This window comes from Macaca fascicularis, chromosome 11 (genome assembly GCF_037993035.2).
Source record: "Macaca fascicularis isolate 582-1 chromosome 11, T2T-MFA8v1.1".
NCBI classification, from domain to species: Eukaryota; Metazoa; Chordata; class Mammalia; order Primates; family Cercopithecidae; genus Macaca; species Macaca fascicularis.
The window spans coordinates 88211392-88232431 of record NC_088385.1 but is presented as its reverse complement, the minus strand read 5'-3'; the positions used below and the strand labels follow the sequence as shown (position 1 = coordinate 88232431).

General features: G+C 33.3%; 1 protein-coding gene across 30 annotated transcripts in view; it reads left to right on the top strand.

The window, feature by feature from the left end:
• Nucleotides 1–21040, top strand: part of PPFIA2 (PTPRF interacting protein alpha 2) — a 515275-nt gene that overhangs the window by 343236 nt on the left and 150999 nt on the right. For all 30 annotated transcript variants that reach the window (XM_065524620.2, XM_074007496.1, XM_074007492.1 and 27 more), the window contains one exon: nucleotides 15272–15388. In XM_065524620.2, coding sequence (XP_065380692.1) covers nucleotides 15272–15388 — 117 coding nt within the window. The remainder of the gene's footprint in view (nucleotides 1–15271; nucleotides 15389–21040) is intronic.

Genomic DNA, 21040 nt, shown 5'->3' with positions numbered 1-21040 from the left:
GGTCTTTCCTGTATTGTTCTTGTGATAGTGAATAAGTCTCATGAGATCTGAGGGTTATCATAAGAGCTCCTGTATGAACTCTCTGCCTGCTGCCATCCACGTAAGAAATGACTTGCTTATCTTAATGAGTAGCCCCTGACTCCCTTCCATCTGTAGTAATTTCTTTAGCAAATGGTTGCTTGGCCACATTTTTTCACATTTTACCTGCCCACGCTGTGAATTTTCCAAGGTTTTTCACTCTACTTTCCTTTTAATTGTAAATTCAGCCCTTAAGACAATCCTTTTCTGTCACACTTCACTGTAAGCAGTTAAAAGTAGTCGTGCAGCAGGGTGAATGCTTTGCTACTTAGATATTTCTTTCACCAGATATCATAGTTCCTCATTCTTAAGTTCTTCATTCCATGAAGTCCAATAATATAGACACAATTCTATTAGTCTTTGCAGAGGTGTAACAGGATGGCATTTACTTTAGTTTCCAATACCTTTTTTCTCATTTCCATCTGAGATCTCATGAAAATTTTATATATATATATATATATGTATATACCTGTTTATATAATCACCTTCCTGCCTCTAGAGACAGTTCTAGACTTAAAGTCTATTTTGTCTGATATAAGCATAGCCATCCCTAGCTTTCTTTTGATTATCATTTGCGTGACATAGCTTTCATGCTTTACCATTTGCATGACATAACTTTCTTCAGCTCCTCATTTTCAAACTATGTGTGTCTTTATATGTAAAATGAGTCTCTTATGAAAAATAAACCACTGGATCTTGTTTTATTATTTTTCCCTCTAAATCCATTCAGCCATGCTATGCCTTTTGATTGGTGATTTTAATTCATGTATAGTTAAAGTAATTATTGACAGGTGTGGAATTGCTAATTTCATTTTATTAATTGCTTTCTATATATTTTGCCATTGATTTCTCTCTCTGCTCTCTTACTGTCTTCTTTTTAATTAGACAGTTTTTTTGTAGTTATTTACTTTGATTTTTTTCTTCTTGTATTTTTTGTGTTTATTATGGGCATTTTATTTGTGGTTAGCTCAAAGCTTTCATAAAATATCTTGTAGCTACAAAAGTCTTTTTTACATTGATAGCAACTTAACTTCAATGGAATACAAAAATAAATTTCACCCCATAGAAGGAGAATATTGCAAATGCAATTGGCATTTAAATTTAAACTGTTTTTTTTTTCCTGTGTTATCTCAACTGTTTCCATTTTAATATTAACCAACATCATTATATTATCTGAATCTCTGCTATTTACACATGAGTAGACAAAATAGCATGTGAAAAAAAACACATTATCACTATCAAATAATTTCATTTTCAGGGGTAATTTTTTCTTTGTACTGATGTAAAGGAAATTAGAAACAATGTATAAACCTAAAAATCAGGAATTGTAGTTATAGTTCTAACTTTAACTGTACCACTTGAACATTTTTTTTTTTCCTTAAAAAGATAGACAAGAACCACTAGACTAGGTATCAGCAAACTTCTGTAAAAGTCCAGCTAGTAAATATTTTTGGCTTTATGAGCCAGATGGTGTCTGTCACAACTACTCTACCATTGTGGAGTGAAAACAATCATAGACAATATGTAAACAAATGAGTTTGGCCATTTTCTAATTAAAATTTATTCATCGACACTGAAAAGTGGATTTCTTTTAATTTACACAATATTATTCTCTTTTAATGTTTTTCAACTATTCAAAAATGTCAAAATAATTTTTAGCTTACAGGTCTGACAAAAACAGAAATAAGGAGCAATAAAAGTATGAAATATTCTATGGAAAGTGCATAGTTTTGAGTAGTTAGAAATTAGCATTGGCAAGTAAGGAAAAGTGGTAAGTAAAAAACCTTTATTCTAAATAGAATATTTACTTGGTTGCAGTAAATATATTCTACTCTGGAAATAGAAGACTAAGGACAAGAAAGGAAAGAGGCAAACCTACTCCGAAGAGGAGCTATAATGCCCACCCAGTGAAACTTACTTTCTCCCTAAGTCATTCTGCTATTCACTAGCTTTGTAACCATAGGCAATTTCCTTTTTCTTTTTGCCTTAATTAGTTCAACCATAATAATAACTTATAATGATGTTGTGAGGTTTAAATGAATTAATACATGCAAACAACATAAAACTGTGTCTTTCAGTAAATATTATGATTATTACTGATTTTGGTAATGTCATTGTGGTCTTTTTAGAGACGATACTGTCCATCTCCTTTAAAGATAATTGAACTGAGATTTAGGGAGGCAGAGTGTCTTGTCTACAGTGAGACTGACTAGATGGCAATTTGTTGGAGACAGGAATAGAATTATCACTGCTTCTCTGTAAACTTCATTTTCTATATTCATAATAGTAAGGATGTAAAGACCACATACGTTCTGCTTCCTTCTCATACTGACATATTTTGATATGTGCATATTTAAAAATCACATAAAAATAAAATGGAAATGGGTAGAGATAAATGTAACATGATAATTACCATTAGAACTCAAGTAAAAGGATTACTTTAAAAGGAATTGGCCAGAACAATGGATTTAGTATGCTTCTGTTATTTCTAAGAAAGGAACTAAATGAATAAATCCTTCTTATTGCCCTGGCTTGCTTTGTTATATGCAAGATTGACTAATGGATATTGTTTCTGACTTCTACATTTTTTCAAGCACTTTTCAAACACTTTGAAATGCTTTTGTTTTCCTTAAAGCTCTCTTCTTTGCCATAATAGAACTAAAATAATAGATCTAGGACATAGCCTATAATTTTGACACTTTTGCCATGATTGGAGAAAAAACAAGAAAAGCACATGTGTACTTACAGTGTTAACCATGCATGGCTGAAGAGGTCAAATTTCATGATGCTAGAAGAAGAATATAGAAATCAATAAGTCCATCTTCAGAGAAATTCATTTCAGTGTAACATTTTAAAAGACTCAAATTGATGGAATTATAGTGTGTTTGGATTATTAAAGCAGAATGTTAGTTCTAAAACATTCAAATATCCCCGAAAGCAAATGGAATACACTTGAATAAACAAAAGACAAAGACATGATTAGAATAGTGTAGATTTATCTTTTTAAATTTAATACTATTAACAGTGTTTGCTCAAAGTATTTTTATACTTCTTAGTGTACATAAAGTAAATGAAATATAAACTTTTAGTCATATATTAACATTTCATTTTATTTAAAATGAATATTTATTGAGACTTGAAAACAAATTCTCTCATTCACCGAGCATGTTTCCTGCTTTGTGAAATCATCATGTACGGACACATTGGATTATTTAGTTTGCATTCACTTTCTTCTCAGCCTAACTCAGTATCTTTAATTTTGCTTTTGCTTTTTATTGTAATTGGGGGGATAATTAATTACTGCAGTCAGTTGTCATTTATGCCCTTAGCTGAAGCCAAACCAAGTTCGCAGATTTTGATACCTCTGACTTTAGAGGGCAAAGAGCCCAGTGGGAGTGATTGTGAGGAACGAGTATGAATCAAGAGAGCCTCCATTCTGTACAAAGAAGTACTTTATAATAATCAATACCTTCAGTAAATTCTGTTTGCTATTTTCACTGTGAGACACCTATTTCTCTTTTTGAACAGGATTTTTCTGTCTTCTTCAAGGAGCTGAGAAGTTATTAGCAATAGCATCTTCCTTGATGATGGAGATTTTGCCATATTTTCTTTATGAAACTCAAAACTTTTGACGCAATTACTGCCAATACTCTCAGCACAACACTGAATTATTGCAGTTTCTTTATCCTTGGTAGTGCACTTCTCAGTGTTGTTTACCTTAATGAATACTCTCTACCCTTCCTTATTTATTTATTTGCTTATATATATTCTAAATTGAGTCTTGTTTTCATGCAGTGATACACATAAGTGGTTAAGAATGTGTTTTCCTACCACTAACACATTTGAAAAACTGTTTAGAAATTGGTGTTTGCTTTCATTCTCTAGATTAATTCTTTCACTTTCCTGTGTTAACAGCTTCCTTGGCTATTTTTGTTATTATTCTTCCATATTATGCTACTCTGAGTTGCTAACCTAGTAAAATAGCAGTGTTGTGCCTTAACAATGTCTACTAATTCTTCTGATGAATATAAGTTGTTTTGTATATTCTGTAGCCTTTTACATGCCTGTAGTGAATATGCTGGTATTTTATTTTATTGTCATTTTAATTATTAGGTAACTATGTAGGTGGTCAAAATAAAAGATGCATTATCAAGCATCAGAAAATGTATTGACTGAAATACTGAGTAGACAAATAGAAGAGATGCATTAGTACAAAGTTGTAATTTTCATTAGAATTACGTTAATAACAATGACAAAGTATAGCTATTGTCAAAATTAACATTGTTATATATTATAATTCTAAGTTAAATGGATAGCATAAACATCTCCTGAAAGAAAATTAAAAAAAAATTCTACCTAAGAACACATTTGATTTTTTTTTTTTTTTTTTTTTTGCTATTGGAATCATTATGTTTTAAACTTAAAACTAAAAATAATAATTTTGCATTCCAGTTATTGTTTTAGGAAGGGTTCTTTTTAAAAAATCTTTAAATATTAATTTTAAGAGGATTTTTTTAGTCATTAGAAACTGAGCTTGAATTCCATGTGTATTTAGATATAAGAAAGACTAGTTTAGATGTAAAATTCAGAAATAGCCAAATTTATGTACTTTTCATATGATGTATGTTCAATTAAAAGGTCACCAGAAACTTACTGGTAATGTGCATTTAAATTTTAGCTCTTAGGTAATTGATCTATACAGGAATTGGGAGTACTAGTCAGCCAAATTTGGGGTGGGAAGTTTAAAATAAAGAAATATAGAATATTCTTATTTGTCCAGTAAATATTAGTTGACTGAGTAGAAGTATTGTATGTAAAAATTCTTATGAAGCTTTTTTTTTTTTTTTTTTTTTTACCTGAACCAAGATAAGTTCTCACAATGCAAACCTCTGATACTCACCTCAAAGCAATTAGATTATTCACTGGAACAGTTCGATTTCACAAGCTTTCAAAATCTGCCCATGGTTAATGAAAACCATTTAAATTGAATGTTACATGCAAGCTGATCAAACTGCACAGACTACATGAAGTTGCTCTCCATTGGTTTTAACATGCTTCAGTGATGCTTATAAATCTTATTTCCAAATGCAGAGCTAGAAAAGGAAATAGTTACTGGCTTGGGGTTCTTAATTCTGCTTAAATAAATGTTTCAACCTTTATGGTTTCCCAATTAATATATAGCAACACAAATGCAAACTATTGTGACTGAAGAGTTGCTTAAGTGTAAATTGTAAATCCCTACTCTTTTACCGGTTTCTTTGTTGTTGTTGTTTGTGTGTGTGTTGCAACTTCATTGTAATCTAAGCATGGAATTCAGCTAGAAGTAGAATAAGCATCTGTGTGGAAGTAAATTATGTGTTGGTGTAGTGAGACTTTGGTAAGTGTCACCCTTGGAATTGTTAATTGAATTTGGGATAAAAATAGATGAAAAGAATCTTTGTTAATTAGATGTTGGCACTATCTGGAAGTTGTTAAATAAGTAGAGACAAATATTAATTTAAAAACATGAGAATGAAAATCCCTGTAGAAATACTATGAAAGATTTTATGTAGATGTAGTTTATTTTAAAAAGTAGTTAAATTTTTTTCAGGATAAGTTTAAGTGCCTATGCTATATAAGAGTTATAAATAAAAATAATCAGTAAGGTAAAAACCATGACTTTTTTATTTTGAGGAATAAATGAAGATACATTTTAAATGTTTTTGAAGACATCTTCTAAATTGTTTGCCAATGCAGGGCAGGAAAATCTCCCTGCAATCAGATCACAGACTTATAGTCCTGACCTTGATAAATGTTTAAATTGTGTATGCAACGAATCATTTCATTGATTAACAAAAGGCATTACAGCATAATATTTTTAAAACGTTTTGAAGGAATCAGACCTGATTCAGAAATCTCTCTGTTGTGTCTTTTTCTGTATGACTTTAAGTATATTACATATTTCCTCTATGTTAGTTGCCTCATTTGTAAAATAAAAATAAAAATACCAAATTTACAAAGTTACTGGAAAGACTAAATGAGGTAATGTATGTAAATTGCTTTATATCATATGGGGCATGTAATAAATATTCAAGACATAGCTATTATATAGGTAGAAGTTCTTAATTAGAAATTTAATTTCTCAACTCCCATTTCTTCATGTATATTAATATTTCAGAAAGATAAAGAAATGAAAATGAAGTGAAAACTAAATCAATTTGCATTTATTTTCCTTTTTCATTGGAGAATTCTATTGGCAGAAATTAGTGTCTTAGATACCCTTAGAATTCCATTTTTCTGTCCACAAACACCGATTCATTCTAAATCTAAAGCAAATACACAATGTGCTTCAATGCAGTGAATCATATTACCTAAGCTGCAATATACTTGCAAATACATTTTAATATTATATTTTAAGACACAACGAAATTGCCTATTACTCTGAATTTACAAAACATCTCTTGATGACTTTCATTAAACTGCCCTTCCATAATCCTACTGCTACCCTCCTTTACGGTTGCTTATGCCTTCTACTTTATCTGCCTCCTCTCTCTAGACAGTGACTTTCCTACAAAGCCATTGCAGTATTTCCCATTCTTTTATTTCCCCAGTGAACTCTTCCCAGAATCCTTTTTAACCTTGAAGCCTATAATATGAATATTTGGAAGGCCTTCAAGTTTACATAGTCCTCTATGTGGATAACTAATTTTCTTCTCCATGTATACATCCTGTGTACCTTTCTGTCAATTTTTCCAACTCCTCATAGGCTTTTTTTTCATTCATGTAGCCTGTCATCATTTGACATTCTACAGATATTTCTAGAGTGCCTCCTGTTTGTCAGTCAGTGTCCTAAGAATAAGTGATGAATTGGAAACAGTTTCTAGTCTCAAGGCACTGTGTCAAAATGGTTGGTGAGAAAACTAACATCCAGTTGTGATAGAGTAATCACTTGCATGACATGAGTTACTGGAGAATACTAAGGAATTCTGTAACTCCTTGGGAAGACATTGTCCCCGAATTCAGCTGAAAGATGTAAAAGACTAAGTGACTAAGAGGCAGTTAAAAAGGAGGAAAGGTAACCCAGGTGAATATAAAATCTCACAGCCAAGATGGCACTTTTTATATGTGTGATGCAATCCTTTCAGTAAACTAGAGCATGCGATATGAATAGAAAGATAAAATTGAAGAAGCAAGTGGAAGACAATTCATTATTGTTATTGTCATTAATAGTGGTTAATGTACATCCAATTTGACTAAGTATTTTACAAACAAATATAATGTAAAGTAGATATTATTTGCCCTCCATTTGATATAAGAAGAACCTGAACTTGAGGTTAAATAGCTTGTACAAGATCTTACAACCAGCAACAATTACATGGGCCAGGACTCATCTTCAGCCTTTCAAGCATATTTAAGGAATGTTTTACTTCCAGGAATCACCTCTCAAACTACTTGCACCTGATTACTGTTAGGTGGTGCAAAAGCAATTGTGGTTGTTGCCATTAAGTATAATAGTCTCAGCATCTGATTCCAAGAAATCTCAAACCTGGAAAGAAAAGTTAATATAGATGCAAAGTTTATGAAAAGAAGCAAATTTATATAATGTGCTTAGCACAGTTTCTGGCACATTATAAGAGCTCAATAAATAATTGTTATTTTTGTTATTGTAGTTTTACTGCTTCCTTTTTTTTTTTTTTTTTTTTTTTTTGCCTCTTTAACTGGAAGTAACCTCCACAAGGGAAGGAAACTGTCTGCATTTTCCTCAGTATTTTGTGATACTTAGAACAGTGATCAAATGAATATTTGTTGAATAAATGTATTAATATTTCTTAAACCTTCAAGAAATCCTAAAATTTTGGAATATAAAGATATTTAATAGTCTTTGTTATTTTCTAACAAATCACATTTTCTTCATGATAACATATTTCCTTAAGTTTTCAGGGCATCAACTTGCACTGATTTTTTACCTCTCTTTTAGGGAGGACATTTTACATCATTTAAAGAACTTCATGAAATAGTGTAATAAATCTCAATATTTGTTTTTTAATAATTATTTACATTTTCTAGAATGTTCTTCTCCCAGATATCCACATTGCTTGTTCCCTCTTGTCCTCAAGTCCATACTCAGAAATCACCTAATTTGTAATTAAATTATACCTCACAGCATCCTTCACTTGGTTTGATTTTCCCTTTTCTGTTATCAGCATTTAAAAATATGCTCTGCTTATTTTTGTTTATAATTTATTTTCCCCAATGAGAGTACAATTTCCATTAGGAAGGATTTCTGCCTTTTTCCCCCGATTATAGTTTCCTAATACTTGGTATATCGTCAGTGCTGAATGAATATTTTTAAAATAAGTGAATCTTTCCAAGATATCAAAGAAAAACAGTTGTTCACAGGCAAGGAGCTAGAAGAGGGTCTGTTGCAAGACATGGTAGTGTTCAAGCTGGTAGAAAAAAAAAATGAGGGCTAAGGAATTTTGCAGACTGGAGGCCCAGCCACCAAGACTACGGTTGTTTATTGTGTGGGGTCAGAGCTTGTCAGAGCCAAAATCAACCTGTCAGAGGCGAGGATATGAATGAAACCTAGAAGACTGGCTTGAAAACTGTTAGGAAGTCAGGGACCCTGTACAGAGGGACTGGATGAAGCCACGGAAGAAGAACATAAATTGTGAAGATTTCATGGATATTTATTAGTTCCCCAAATTAATACTTTTATAATTTCTTACAGCTGTCTTTACTGCAATCTCTGAACATAAATTGTGAAGATTTCATGGACACTTATCACTTCCCCAGTCAATAACCTTGTGATTTCCTATGCCTGTCTTTACTTTAATCTCTTAATCCCGTCATCTTCTTCGTAAACTGAGGAGGATAAATGTCGCCTCAGACCCTGTGATGATTGCATCAACTGCATAAATTGTAGAGCATGTGTGTTTGAACAATATGAAATCTGGGCATCTTGAAAAAAGGACAGGATAACAGCAATGTTCAGGGAACACCAGAGATAAGACTTCTGGCCACCGGTTAGCCAGACAGAACAGAGCCATATTTCTCCTTTTTCAAAAGCAAATAGGAGAAATATCGCTGAATTCTTTTTCTCATCAAGGAACATCCCGGAGAATGAGAATGCGCCCTGAGGGTAGGTTTACAGACGGCCCCCTTAAGGCCAGCCATCTTTTATGGTCGAAGCCGAAGGGATGAAATAAGCCCTGGTCTCCTGTAGCGCTCCCAGGCTTATTAGGATAAGGAAAATTCCTGCCTAATAAATTTTGGTCAGACAGGTTGTCTGCTCTCAAATCCTGTTTCCTGATAAGATGTCATCAATGACAATGCATGCCCGAAACTTCATTAGCAATTTTAATTTCGCCCCATCCTATGGTCCTGTGATCTCGCCCTGCCTCCACTTGCTTTGTGATATTTTATTACCTTGTGAAGTATGTGATCTCTGTGACCCACACCCTATTTGTGCACTCCCTCCCCTTTTGAAAATCACTAATAAAAACTTGCTGGTTTTAAGGCTCAGGAAACATCACGGATCCTGCCGACATGTGATGTCTCCCCCAGACACCCAGCTTTACATTTCTCTCTCTTGTGCTCTTTCCCTTTATTTCTCAAACCAGTTGAGACACTTAAGAAATAGAAAAGAACCCACGTAACCATCCAGAGCAGGTTCTCCCAATAGAAAATATGACGTGTTTGAGAGTGCCTAGAAGGAATGGGTCAGGCTGTTATAAGCTTATGAGCAACCAGAAAACACAAATAAGGATCAAGACAAAGCAATAAGCCAGAGAGAAAAAGCACACAGATGCCCGAGATTTAGTTGAAGCACTTTCATTTTGCTAATCCCATCCTTCCTCCAACTTTTTCCAGGTACTTTTTGCCACAGGAATATTTAACAACTTACAGTGCTAGGAACACAAAGTAGTAGAAACACAAAATGCCTGTGATCTTCTATACACCTAAAAAATCTTCTGTCATGTTTGTCTGGTAAATTCTTAGTCAGTCTCTAAAATCCTCACTTAGATATTGCATGCTTTGTATTGTCTTCCATGTTTCCTGATGCATTTGCAAGTCACTTTTAGTTGCAAGTGACAGAAAACCATTCCAAATGAGTTTGGGCACAAAAGGGGAAATTTGGGGCTTGGCTCATATTACTAAAATGCCAAGGAATGATTTAAGGATGCCTAGAATCAGGACCAGAAGCAATTTATTAGGGCCTCATCTCTTCCATGTGTTTTCTGCATGTGTAGGAATTAATGAAAAAGAGTACCCCATTGATATTCTACCAGTTTACCTTCCTTAGTAGAGAGAGAGAATAGTTTCCCATAGCTCAGCCAGAAACATGTAAAGTAATAATATTCTGATTTCCCTGGCTTGGATCATGTGCCCACCCATTTTCCATGGACTCTTGGTTCCTTAATTGACAGTCTGTGGGATTAGAATAAGAAAGTCTCCAATGAAAATATAAGATGTTATTATCAAAAGAAATGTGAAGGGATACCTAAAAGCAAATGTCAACAGACACCTGATAAATGATGATTGAACAGAAAACACAGTTGAGAAATATTTATCTTGAACAGCATTCCATGAGCTTTCAGTGGGCTGCTAACTCACTGAAAATATATGCAAAACTTTGCCTCCATATGAATCTGTCCAGGGAGGCGTCCAATCTTAATGATGTACAAAGGATTCCAGAAAGGGTATCAGCCCTTGGAAATAAAATGTTTATGCTTCCTAGCCCAGCCTGCTATTAACTTCTCCTGATTTAGTAGACTGCAAATGTAAAAGCGGAGCCATTTGAGGCAATGTTACAAATTAGGAAGTATAAGGATATGGAGTTAAGTTTTATTTCACTCTTACTTCTTAGTCCATTTGTGCTGCTGTGACAAAATGTCTGAGACTGCATAATTTATAAACAATGGAAATATTTATCACAGTTCTGGATACAGGAAAGTCCAACATCAAGGCATCAGCAGATTTGGTGTCTGGTAAGGACTGCCTTCTACTTCCATTATCGCACCCTGAACAATGTGTCCTCACGTGGCAGAAGATGAATGGCAAAAGGCTTACTTAGCTAGTACCCTTGAGGTCTTTTATATTGGTACTAATTCCGTTTATCATCTCCTAGAGACATCACCTCTCAAAACTATCAGATTGGGCCCTAGGTTTCAATATACAAATGTTGGGGGTTGGAGGAGGGCATATATTCAAACCACAGCAGTTTTCCTCATTAATCTGTCTTTATCTTAATCTGATCATTTGTTAAACATGAATCATACCCCCTTTGTAGATAAAACTAGTTTAGCACAGTGCTTGTACATAGTGGGTTTTTCAGTACAGTTATATAAGAACTGGGTAAACAACAGGACTTGTACATAAGTGGTTCCTCCTACTCAACATGTAATCATATTTGGAGTAGTGTCTTAGTCTGTTTTGTGTTGCTATAACAGAATATCACAGACTGGATGATTTTTAAAGAAAATAAATTTATTTCTGAAAGTTCTGGAGGCTGGGAAGTCCAAGGCATGACACTGGCAACTGGCATGAGCTTCTATGATGCCTTATCCCATAGCAGAAGGATGGAAGGGCATAAAAGCATGTGAGATGATACAGAGAGAGGATGAGGGGCAAACTCCATCCTTTTATCCAGAACCCACACCAGTAATAAATAACTCACTCCAGAGATAACAGCCTTAATCCATTTATGAGAGCAAAGCCCTCAGGCCCTAAAAACTTGTTAAAGGTCTGACCTCTTAATACCATTACAAAGGCAATTACATTTCCACATAAGTTTTGGAGGGAACATTTAAATGATAGCAAGTAGGCCATGTTGTTTAGCAGTGAGGCATCCAGATCTATGTTAGCTTTCTTGTAGGCAAATTGCTTGGGCCCTCCCTCTGACAACATTCCCTCTAGGGAGAGCCTAGGGAATATTTTGAGACCATCAGCTGCTTTTCATTCTATTTACTATCCCAAGCTGGTGCCCTAGCCATCTCTTGTGTTCACTTCTCAAACCAGCTAAGAGAATTTCCTAAAGAAGTCTGTGCTACCTTAGGCTCTAGTGATTTATTGGTGAACTCTTCACTCTTTAAAACAGATTGAAGAAAACGCTTAACCCCAAAAGGTGAATTTTTAAAAGGGAACTACTAACTTCCCCCCTTTCCCCAGTGTCAGAAATAATCCGCTTATTAACACCCACAATTAAATCAGGTGCTGAAGCTTTGGTTTCATAACTACCCAGGATAATTTATTATTGGGGAAAAAGCATATTAGAGTGGTAGAGAATATAGAATATGTCATATTCATTCTTCTGTATCAAGAGCCAACGTTTTTGGACTTGATTCATTTTTACAAAACAAAGTTAGCATGTTAGTGGTTGAAAAATATGTCTTTTTTGGAACTAATTGTCATGTATACACTGTAGCAAACTTGAAGTTTAGAATTTTAAAAATCATAGTGGCTCAATTATATTTGTACTTTTTTTTGAATGAATTTGATTTCTTGATTATTTTTAATAGGGACATTAATTCGTCTTTTCACTATTCATTCAATAAACTTTTATAGATGGCCTGCTTTATTTCAGGCACCAGGACATATTTGAAAGTCATTTGTTTATTAAACAAATGTAAGCTGATCTATAAACTGAGAGTTATATTTGCTCTTGAAATAGTTTTTAAATGTCTCCCTTCACTTCTGAATAGATTAATAATAGAACAAAGCATATAATTTTTAAATGGCCTGGTACTTTGTATTAGCATTTCTGTTAGTCATAGGTGTTGTCTCTAGTGGAATGTCAACAAATGATACTTGAATATTTTAAACTTTATGATTAATAAAATCTCATAATATCTCAATTGTAACATAATATTTATGCCAAAAGCAACATGTTAAGAGTGTAATATAAAAATAATATATCTAGGAGCTATTTTTTTTATTCTTGTCATTCCTTTGATGTAATCTATTTCCACGTTGACTAATGTGAAAAGAATGTTTCTGAAGTTTTGTGTACCCTCCAAATCTTTATCTTTTGTTATTTTTTGAATTAATTAGGTTCAGATCTTTGTTTTCCCATATCCATGTATTATTTAATTCAACACATTTTTAGTGAATACCCTGCACATAATAACTTGATGTGCTACTTCATATGAAAATGCTGTTTTCAATGAAGCATTCTTTTGAAAATTATTTTCTCAGGAGGTATTATTAGGACTTGTGCTAGCTAAATAAATAAGCAAAATGAGGAAGTGGAGAAATGGAATAATAAACTTTAATGAGTGCTACATGCACAAAAATAAATAGGGATATATTGTAAAACGTGTTCGATGAAAAGACACATTCACTCTGAGGAGTGGTATCTCAGCTGTTTTTAAAGATGGGATTCTGTCCCCTGTGATAGCTGAGGAATAATGTTTTAGACAGGAAGATCATCAGATTCTTCAGTTCTGTGTAGGTAAGAGACAGGTATGTTTGAGGAATGGAAAGGAGGCCAGTGTTGCTGAAGCAAAGGGCTCAAATAGGACAGTATAGACCTTGTTAAGAAGTTTAAATTTTGGCTAAATAAGCTGGGAAAACATTAGTTTAAAAAAATTAAATTATTTTATTTTATTTTATTTTATTTTATTTTAAGACAGAGTCTTGCTCTGTTGCCCAGGCTGGAGTACAGTGGCACAATCTCAGCTCACTGTGATCTCTACCTCCCAGGTTCAAGGGATTCTTCTGGCTCAGCCTCCTGAGTAGCCGGGATTATAGGTGCCCACCACCATGCCTGGCTAATTTTTGTATTTTTAGTAGAGACCAGTTTCACCAGTTGGCCAGGCTGATCATGAACTCCTGACCTCAAGTGATCTGGCCACCTTGGCCTCCTAAAGTGCTGGGATTACAGGCCTGAGCTGCCGCGACAGGCCAAACATTAATTTTTTTAGAAAGCTGAGGGGTTACACAATATAATTTAAGTTTGAAAGATGTACCTGGCTGCTTTGTGGATAATAGATTGTAGATGGACAAGAGTAAGAGTGAGGGAGCCAATTATTTGATGATTACAGTTATATGAGAGAGAAGAACATATAACTAGAAAAGGATATACCAAATGCTCAAATACCAGAGATTATATAGCAAGATCAGCTGATGTCATGGACACATGGTGGTAGATACGGCATTGAAGTAGTGTCAGGTAGCAGGGCAAACACCCAACCCCTTGATACCATGTTTTTTTCAGTTAATGATTATTTGTCTTGTGACATGTTGGTCTTGTAATTTCCACATGTAAGTTTAATATTATTCAGATCTTATTGTGCATTAAATACTATGTACATTTATTTCTCCCAGAACTAATATTGACTAATACCTGAGTTGATAATACAATAAAATATGCCATAAAATAAATAAGTTACAGTATTAATATAATGTAAACTATTTTCAAAGTGATGTATATATATACATATATATAGCAAATGTATTTTAAAATGCCATTTTAAAAAGGCTGAAGCACTATTTTTCACTCTATATATTACTATGATCATTTATGCTGTAACTACCCAATAATTTGTTTTTTAATTGAAATAATTATGTCATTAAAATTGAGCTGAAAGTTTGTAAGAATTAACTGCTTTCTGAATTTGTGTTTGCAAATTAATTAAATTTGGTAAAATAATGGACATTAAAATTATAATAATAAAACAAATTTAATACATGTTCATGACAGAATTACAAAATATTTTTTTAAGTCCAGCTATGTACCTGCTTATATTACATTGCAGATGGGCTATCAATGTAGGTGAAATTGCTGTGCTCATAGTCTTCAACCTTCAATCTTTTTATTTATGTTCCTTGTATACTTTAAAAATAGAGACCAAAAAACATTTTTATTACATCCTATAAATTAATTTAGAAAAAAATTTCTGAATTAATGGCACATTAATACAAATACATCATTGATTTAGATGCACTTCCAACTAGAAAATATTTTCTTAAGTAAATTTCACAGTGCTTTAACCTCTTCTTGGCAGAGATGTTATGAAGTTTTATAAATATTATTCAAAATGGTGACCTACATTTAAACATATATTTTGAATAATAATTCAAAAATGTAATGTTCACTTTCTGGTTATTTTTTAGTGTTCATTAGTTCTTAATCACATTGAAGTAAATTCATTTTCTTTTTTTATTTTATGCTCTATTTAGACTTTAAAGGCATAGTGCTTTTATTTTGCAGATTGTTGCCTTGCGTGAACAAAATGTTCATATACAAAGAAAAATGGCATCAAGCGAGGGATCCACAGAATCAGAACATCTTGAAGGGATGGAACCTGGACAGAAAGTCCATGAGAAGGTATGACACACACCACATGCTCTTACATGGAAATGTTTACTTCTTATATCATTTGACAGGAAATATAAAAACCACATAATGAACATTTTTTAGTTTTTGTTGATTCTTTGGTCAAAAGTTCAAGGTTTATGATGATTTCCTTTCTCATTTTTTGTTCTTATTTTGATTCTCTTAAATATAAAACGTATGTGTATATGTTGTGTGTATGCATATACACATATTTGAATTTTTTACCTGCTTTTAATTGATTCTCTTAAAAGTATTTCAATTATATAGAATTGAATTTATAATATATATAAATAATATAATTTAAAGTACACATACACACATTGTGTGTGTGTATATATGGCATATACATATAAGTACATATATAGGCAGGACTATTTTAAGTCTTAAACAACACTTTTGAATTGTAAGTGATATAATATACAATTGGTAACTTACTGGTTGTTTATCACTGCAAAAATTGTTGGTAAACTTTTATTTGATTGGTATTTTTCCTGCATTGTTTGAGGCCTCAGCAGTACTCTTGTTAATGAGAGATAACATAAAATGATATGTGAAGTCATGGGACTTTTACCATTTTTTATAATGCAATGATTCTCCCTTTGGGTGAAGTTTAGTCTCACTCAAAGGAAACTAGCACTCTGTTGCTCCACTAGCAAAAGACAAAAGGTTTCTGTGCAGGACCACTTCTTTCCAACACAAGAGGAAGAAGGTAAGTTATTGGCAGGTCCAGAATCAGATGAAAATTACACAGAGGCATTCACACATCCTGTCTTGGAAACTCAGGAGAATCATTTGCCTGTAACAAGTTATATCTTTGGATTCTTAAGCTCCTAAATGAAGACCACATGAATCAGCTAGCTAAATTGCTGTAATTGAAAATGTCAAGAGTTTCTAAAACCTAGCCATTAAGAAGCAAGTGACTGGACAATACAATAAATAGCATTAGAATTCTTACTATAAATTAAGTTTATCATTTCCTTACTTATGTGGTTAGAAAAAATAGAGGGACTTCTTATGTTTCTTCCTTCAAGTAGAAAAGCAAAATAAAGTAAATAAATCAGATGAATTTCCAGAGAGAAGCTTCTATTCTGGTGGCTGACAAATGAACAGATCTTCATATAAGACCATAAATTTAGCCTTTAGCCATGTATTTAATAGAAATCTTAAGCTCAATATAAAATGTAAACTACAATTTGACGTATTTCATCAGCTGTATCGGAGATTAGAATAAAATTATTTCTCTTTCCTTCAACTAAATGAACTGATACTGCTTCAGTAGATACACCACCAAGCTCTTTAATAAGGCATTTTCACTCTACACTCAGTTTAGGAAACCAACATGTAATTTGATATTGCTCTTTCATTTTAATTATGTCATTAGTAGTATACCTCTCCTCAGAGAATTATAGAATCACAATTGGTTCGTTATAAAAATGGATTTTATGGTCATCCAGTCTTTTTCATAGAAGGCTACAAATTGTTGTTTTCTATAATAATGCTGTATTTATGCTAATCTAGTCCAGAAATGAAGAAATATACCTTTCTCAGACATGAACAACTTGAGATTTTGTTTATCTTCTACAAGATTACTTCATAGTTAAAGCGTTCTTCTTATGGAGGGGAAGGGCAGGGAATGCTCACACATATATATTTTTTTCAAATATTGTTTCATCAAGATATTGTTAGCAGCAGCAAATCCATACAGGTCTGTAGCAACCTCAATTCTTGCCTTCTCAGAAGAAAGAAATTGACTGTGGGCATGAAGCAAAGGGAGAGACAAAGGCAAGTTTTAGGGTAGGAAAGTTTTAGAGCAGGAACAAAAGGAAATAAAGTACAGCTGGAAAATGGCCAACTTAAGAGATTCAAGTGTGCAATTTGACCTCTGAATTGGAGTTTTATACACTAGCATGCTTCTGGGGTTGTGGTACTTCTCCCCTGATTCTTCCCTTGGGGTGGGCTGTCTGCACGTGCCGTGGCCTGTCAGCACTTGGGAGGGGCCACATGCACAGCCTGTTTACTCAAGTTGTATACATGCTCATTGGAGGCCTTTTCCCCTTAGCAGTTGAGTGTTCCTAGAGGAATGTTCTATTCCTATACCAGTTAAACGCTGCCATTTTGCTTCTCAGTGCGCATGCTTGAGTCCACTCGCCCGACTCCTGAGATCTTATCTGGAAACTGCTGATCACCAGATTCAGATGTTTCCTATTTATTAGAGACTGTCTTTCCCTGGCACTGGCAGCAACCAATAATTGTTTTACAGAGAGAGTTTAACAGCCACCTGACCATCACCTGTTGGTTGCCTAACTACCTACTCTAACAATATAACCACTAAATATTTGAATATGCAGACATTAGAGAATGTAAGACAGTTTATGACAGATTATTTTTCAGGAACTGGTTACAGAATTAGAATGAGGATTTACGCATAATTGATATTTGTCTCTATTAATCTTCACAGATATAAGGGCACATATAGAGGATTTTGAGTCATTGGTGACCCAAAGCACTTGTCTTTAACTTTCTTTGACTTCCAGTTCTTAGGGAAGGCATTTCAGCCAGTGGAGAAAAGAAATTGTGTGCCAATGCTAAGTCAATCACTTCTTGTGTTGGTGTAACTAAAGGTTTTTAAACATTATATTACTGGTATTCATTTCCTTTTTTCAGCTTCCTTGAATTTCAAGAAGAGTGATTTCTAAATGCTTTAGAATAATTATATATTATTATCATGCATAATCTCATGCCCATATCCTTTAGTGTGAACCTAAAATATGTACAATATGTCATATATATTTAGTCTAAAGTTAAAAATATGTAAACTGTGTTTCAATTTATATTAATCCTGTGATTGATTTCTCAGGATGATCCAATAAAGTGTTGTAATAATTAGTTCTATTTATGTCACATTTTAAAATTTATTTTTATTTACATATTTTTGAGACAGTCCAGGCTATAGTGCAGTGGTATAATCTTGACTCACTGCAACCTCCCCGTCCTGGGCTCAAGCAATCCTCCCATCTCAGCTTTCCAAGTAGCTAAGACTACTGGTGCGAGCCACCATGCCCGGCTAATTTTTGTATGTTTTGTAGAGACAAGAGTTTCACCATGTTGCCCAGGCTGGTCTTGAACTCCTGAGCTCAAGCAATCTGTCCACCTCAGCCTCCCAAAGTGCTGGAATTACAGGTGTGAGCCACTGTGCTCAGCTATACCACATTTCTTTACCTGACATTTCTTGATGAAACATACAACAGTATCCTGATTATTATTTTCATTGTCCTCATATAAATACTTCCAAGTTATACACATAAAATATTATAGAGCATTTTTAATATCAAAATCATCCTCCATGACATGATTATTCGAGGTATATTAATGCCATAAAACAAGTTGTCAAAGTTTTGTAATTTAAAGCCTATTACTTATTTTTTTAATTGAGAACTTTTAAAAAGGTATATTCAAACAAAAGAAAAGAGAATATTATTTTGGCAGATTATCAACGATGATTGTAATGTTAGTGTGTAAATTGAAAAGTGGTTGATCAAGACAAAAACGTAAAACAATTTTTATATATTAATAGAGCTAAGAAAGTGACTTCTAAATCCTAGTCGGAAGGATTACCCTTTGTTTAGGGAAGTTAATTTATTTAAATTACACAGTCAAGGTGGGTGATTAGCCAACAGAAGATGTTTTATACCAGTGGATTAAGAAATGTTTGACAAAATAGTTGACAAAAATAATCTCATAAAAACACACTCTGAAATAGGCCTTATTATTCATGGAAAAGTCTGGTAATTATTATCAGCCTTTTTAAAAGAAAACAATGAAAAGAAAAAACACTTAACTGAAACGAGTTTAAATATTTCTGTGTGGTCTTAAATGTAATTGATTGTTTTAGAAGAATATAAATATTCACAGGATAATACAAATTTTCAGAACACTAAATTCCGCCTTTTCAGAACTGGGCTATAATAACTTTTTCCTATTTCTTTCTAGATGGAAGTTAATTGGTGAATTTTTAAAAGTAAACATGCTGCTCTTGTAAAGGAGATAATAATGCTTGTTATTTCTATAATCTGTACTTCTAATTATTTTTTCAACTGCAAATATTTGCTAACTGATGTGATTCAGTAGAATATTAGATATGGTAGAGATTCAGAAGGTATAGTCTGTAATAAATTTGGTAAGAATCTACAGTGAGAAATAAACATGCCCAAATTAATATCATAAAACATGATAAATATTGTGTTATCAAAAATAATATTGAGTTTAAAAATAAGGTTAATTAATCCTCATTGAGGGGTGTCAGAGAAGCAATGTGGAATAGCGATTTGTTTGAAGTTCCTATCTCTGCCAACTACTAGCTGTGTTAACCTTACCCTTTAACACTCCTGAGTCTCAGTTTCAGATAAAATAGTCTTGCCAACTTACAGAGTTATAAGAATAGAAACACTATATTCAATAAATTACATCATCTTAGGCATATTGTATACAAGCAATGAATGCTTATTCTATTTGTTAATACTGTGTTTTCAATCAAATAAATATTTAGTGGCAACCTTATTAAAGGTACTAGGAAATGGGCCCTATTCTAGGTGATGGGAATATAATGATGAATAAGATAGTTGAGGGTATAGGCAATAAACAAATATACACAGTGTAAAAGGGCGTAGATATGACCAAGGGACCTGTACAAGGTGAGTGGTGAAGACATTAAAGAGGCAGATCTTTTTAAGATGGTGGGATTTGAACTGAAGCCAGAGAAATACAAGGAGTCAACAATATGAAAAAGCTTTCACAAAACGATAGTCACACTTAACTATATGCAGTGAATTTTTGTACATGTCATGTATTAGTGACTGAGACACTAGTTCTTCACCGATCGAAGAGTGGAGTTGACTGACTCTTCAATGACCTTACAACAGATGAGGCACATCCTCGGCATGTCACGTGAGGTTCTTCCCAAGCTGGCTGGCATCTTCTCGCCTCCCAGGCCTCTTTGTTTATCATTCCCACTTCGAGCTTAATTACTAGGTGAACTTAAGTTAAAGCTTCCTTTTTAAAGTTGTTGCTCTTATTTTTCTCTCCTCTTTGAATCTGACATTTATTCGTGACTGTTCTCTAAATTAAAATAAAATGCAACATAATAATTTAAGCAACAGTAATATGGAAATGTGAAAGCTGAATAAAGGTAAAATCAGAAATAGATTTTTGTTTGCATGTTTTCAGTTCTTTAGTTCTTGTCAGATAGAAGAATTATGGATAAAAAGTACATAAAGCAAAATGAAGAATCTGTGGCAAGAATAATCCTTAGATGGGTACATTTAATAAATAATTGTCTAGTATTTTCATTGTGGAACTATTGTTCATGAAGGATATTGATCCAAAGTGATGCCTTTATCAAAATTAAGGGTTTTGTAGACTTTTAGCAATATAATGCTGTTTTAGAATGAACAACCAATGACAAAAATAGGTACTTACAACAAGCCAATATAGCTCTCTGAGCAATGTGATCCTCAGTGAAGACAAAGGATTTCATTCCATCATGCTATTGTGAAATATTGAGATATCATTGTATGAAGATTTGCACATTCTCACGCAAACCTGTCAGCTGTCCAGTTAAAAGTTTGGCTTATCAATATATCTCAC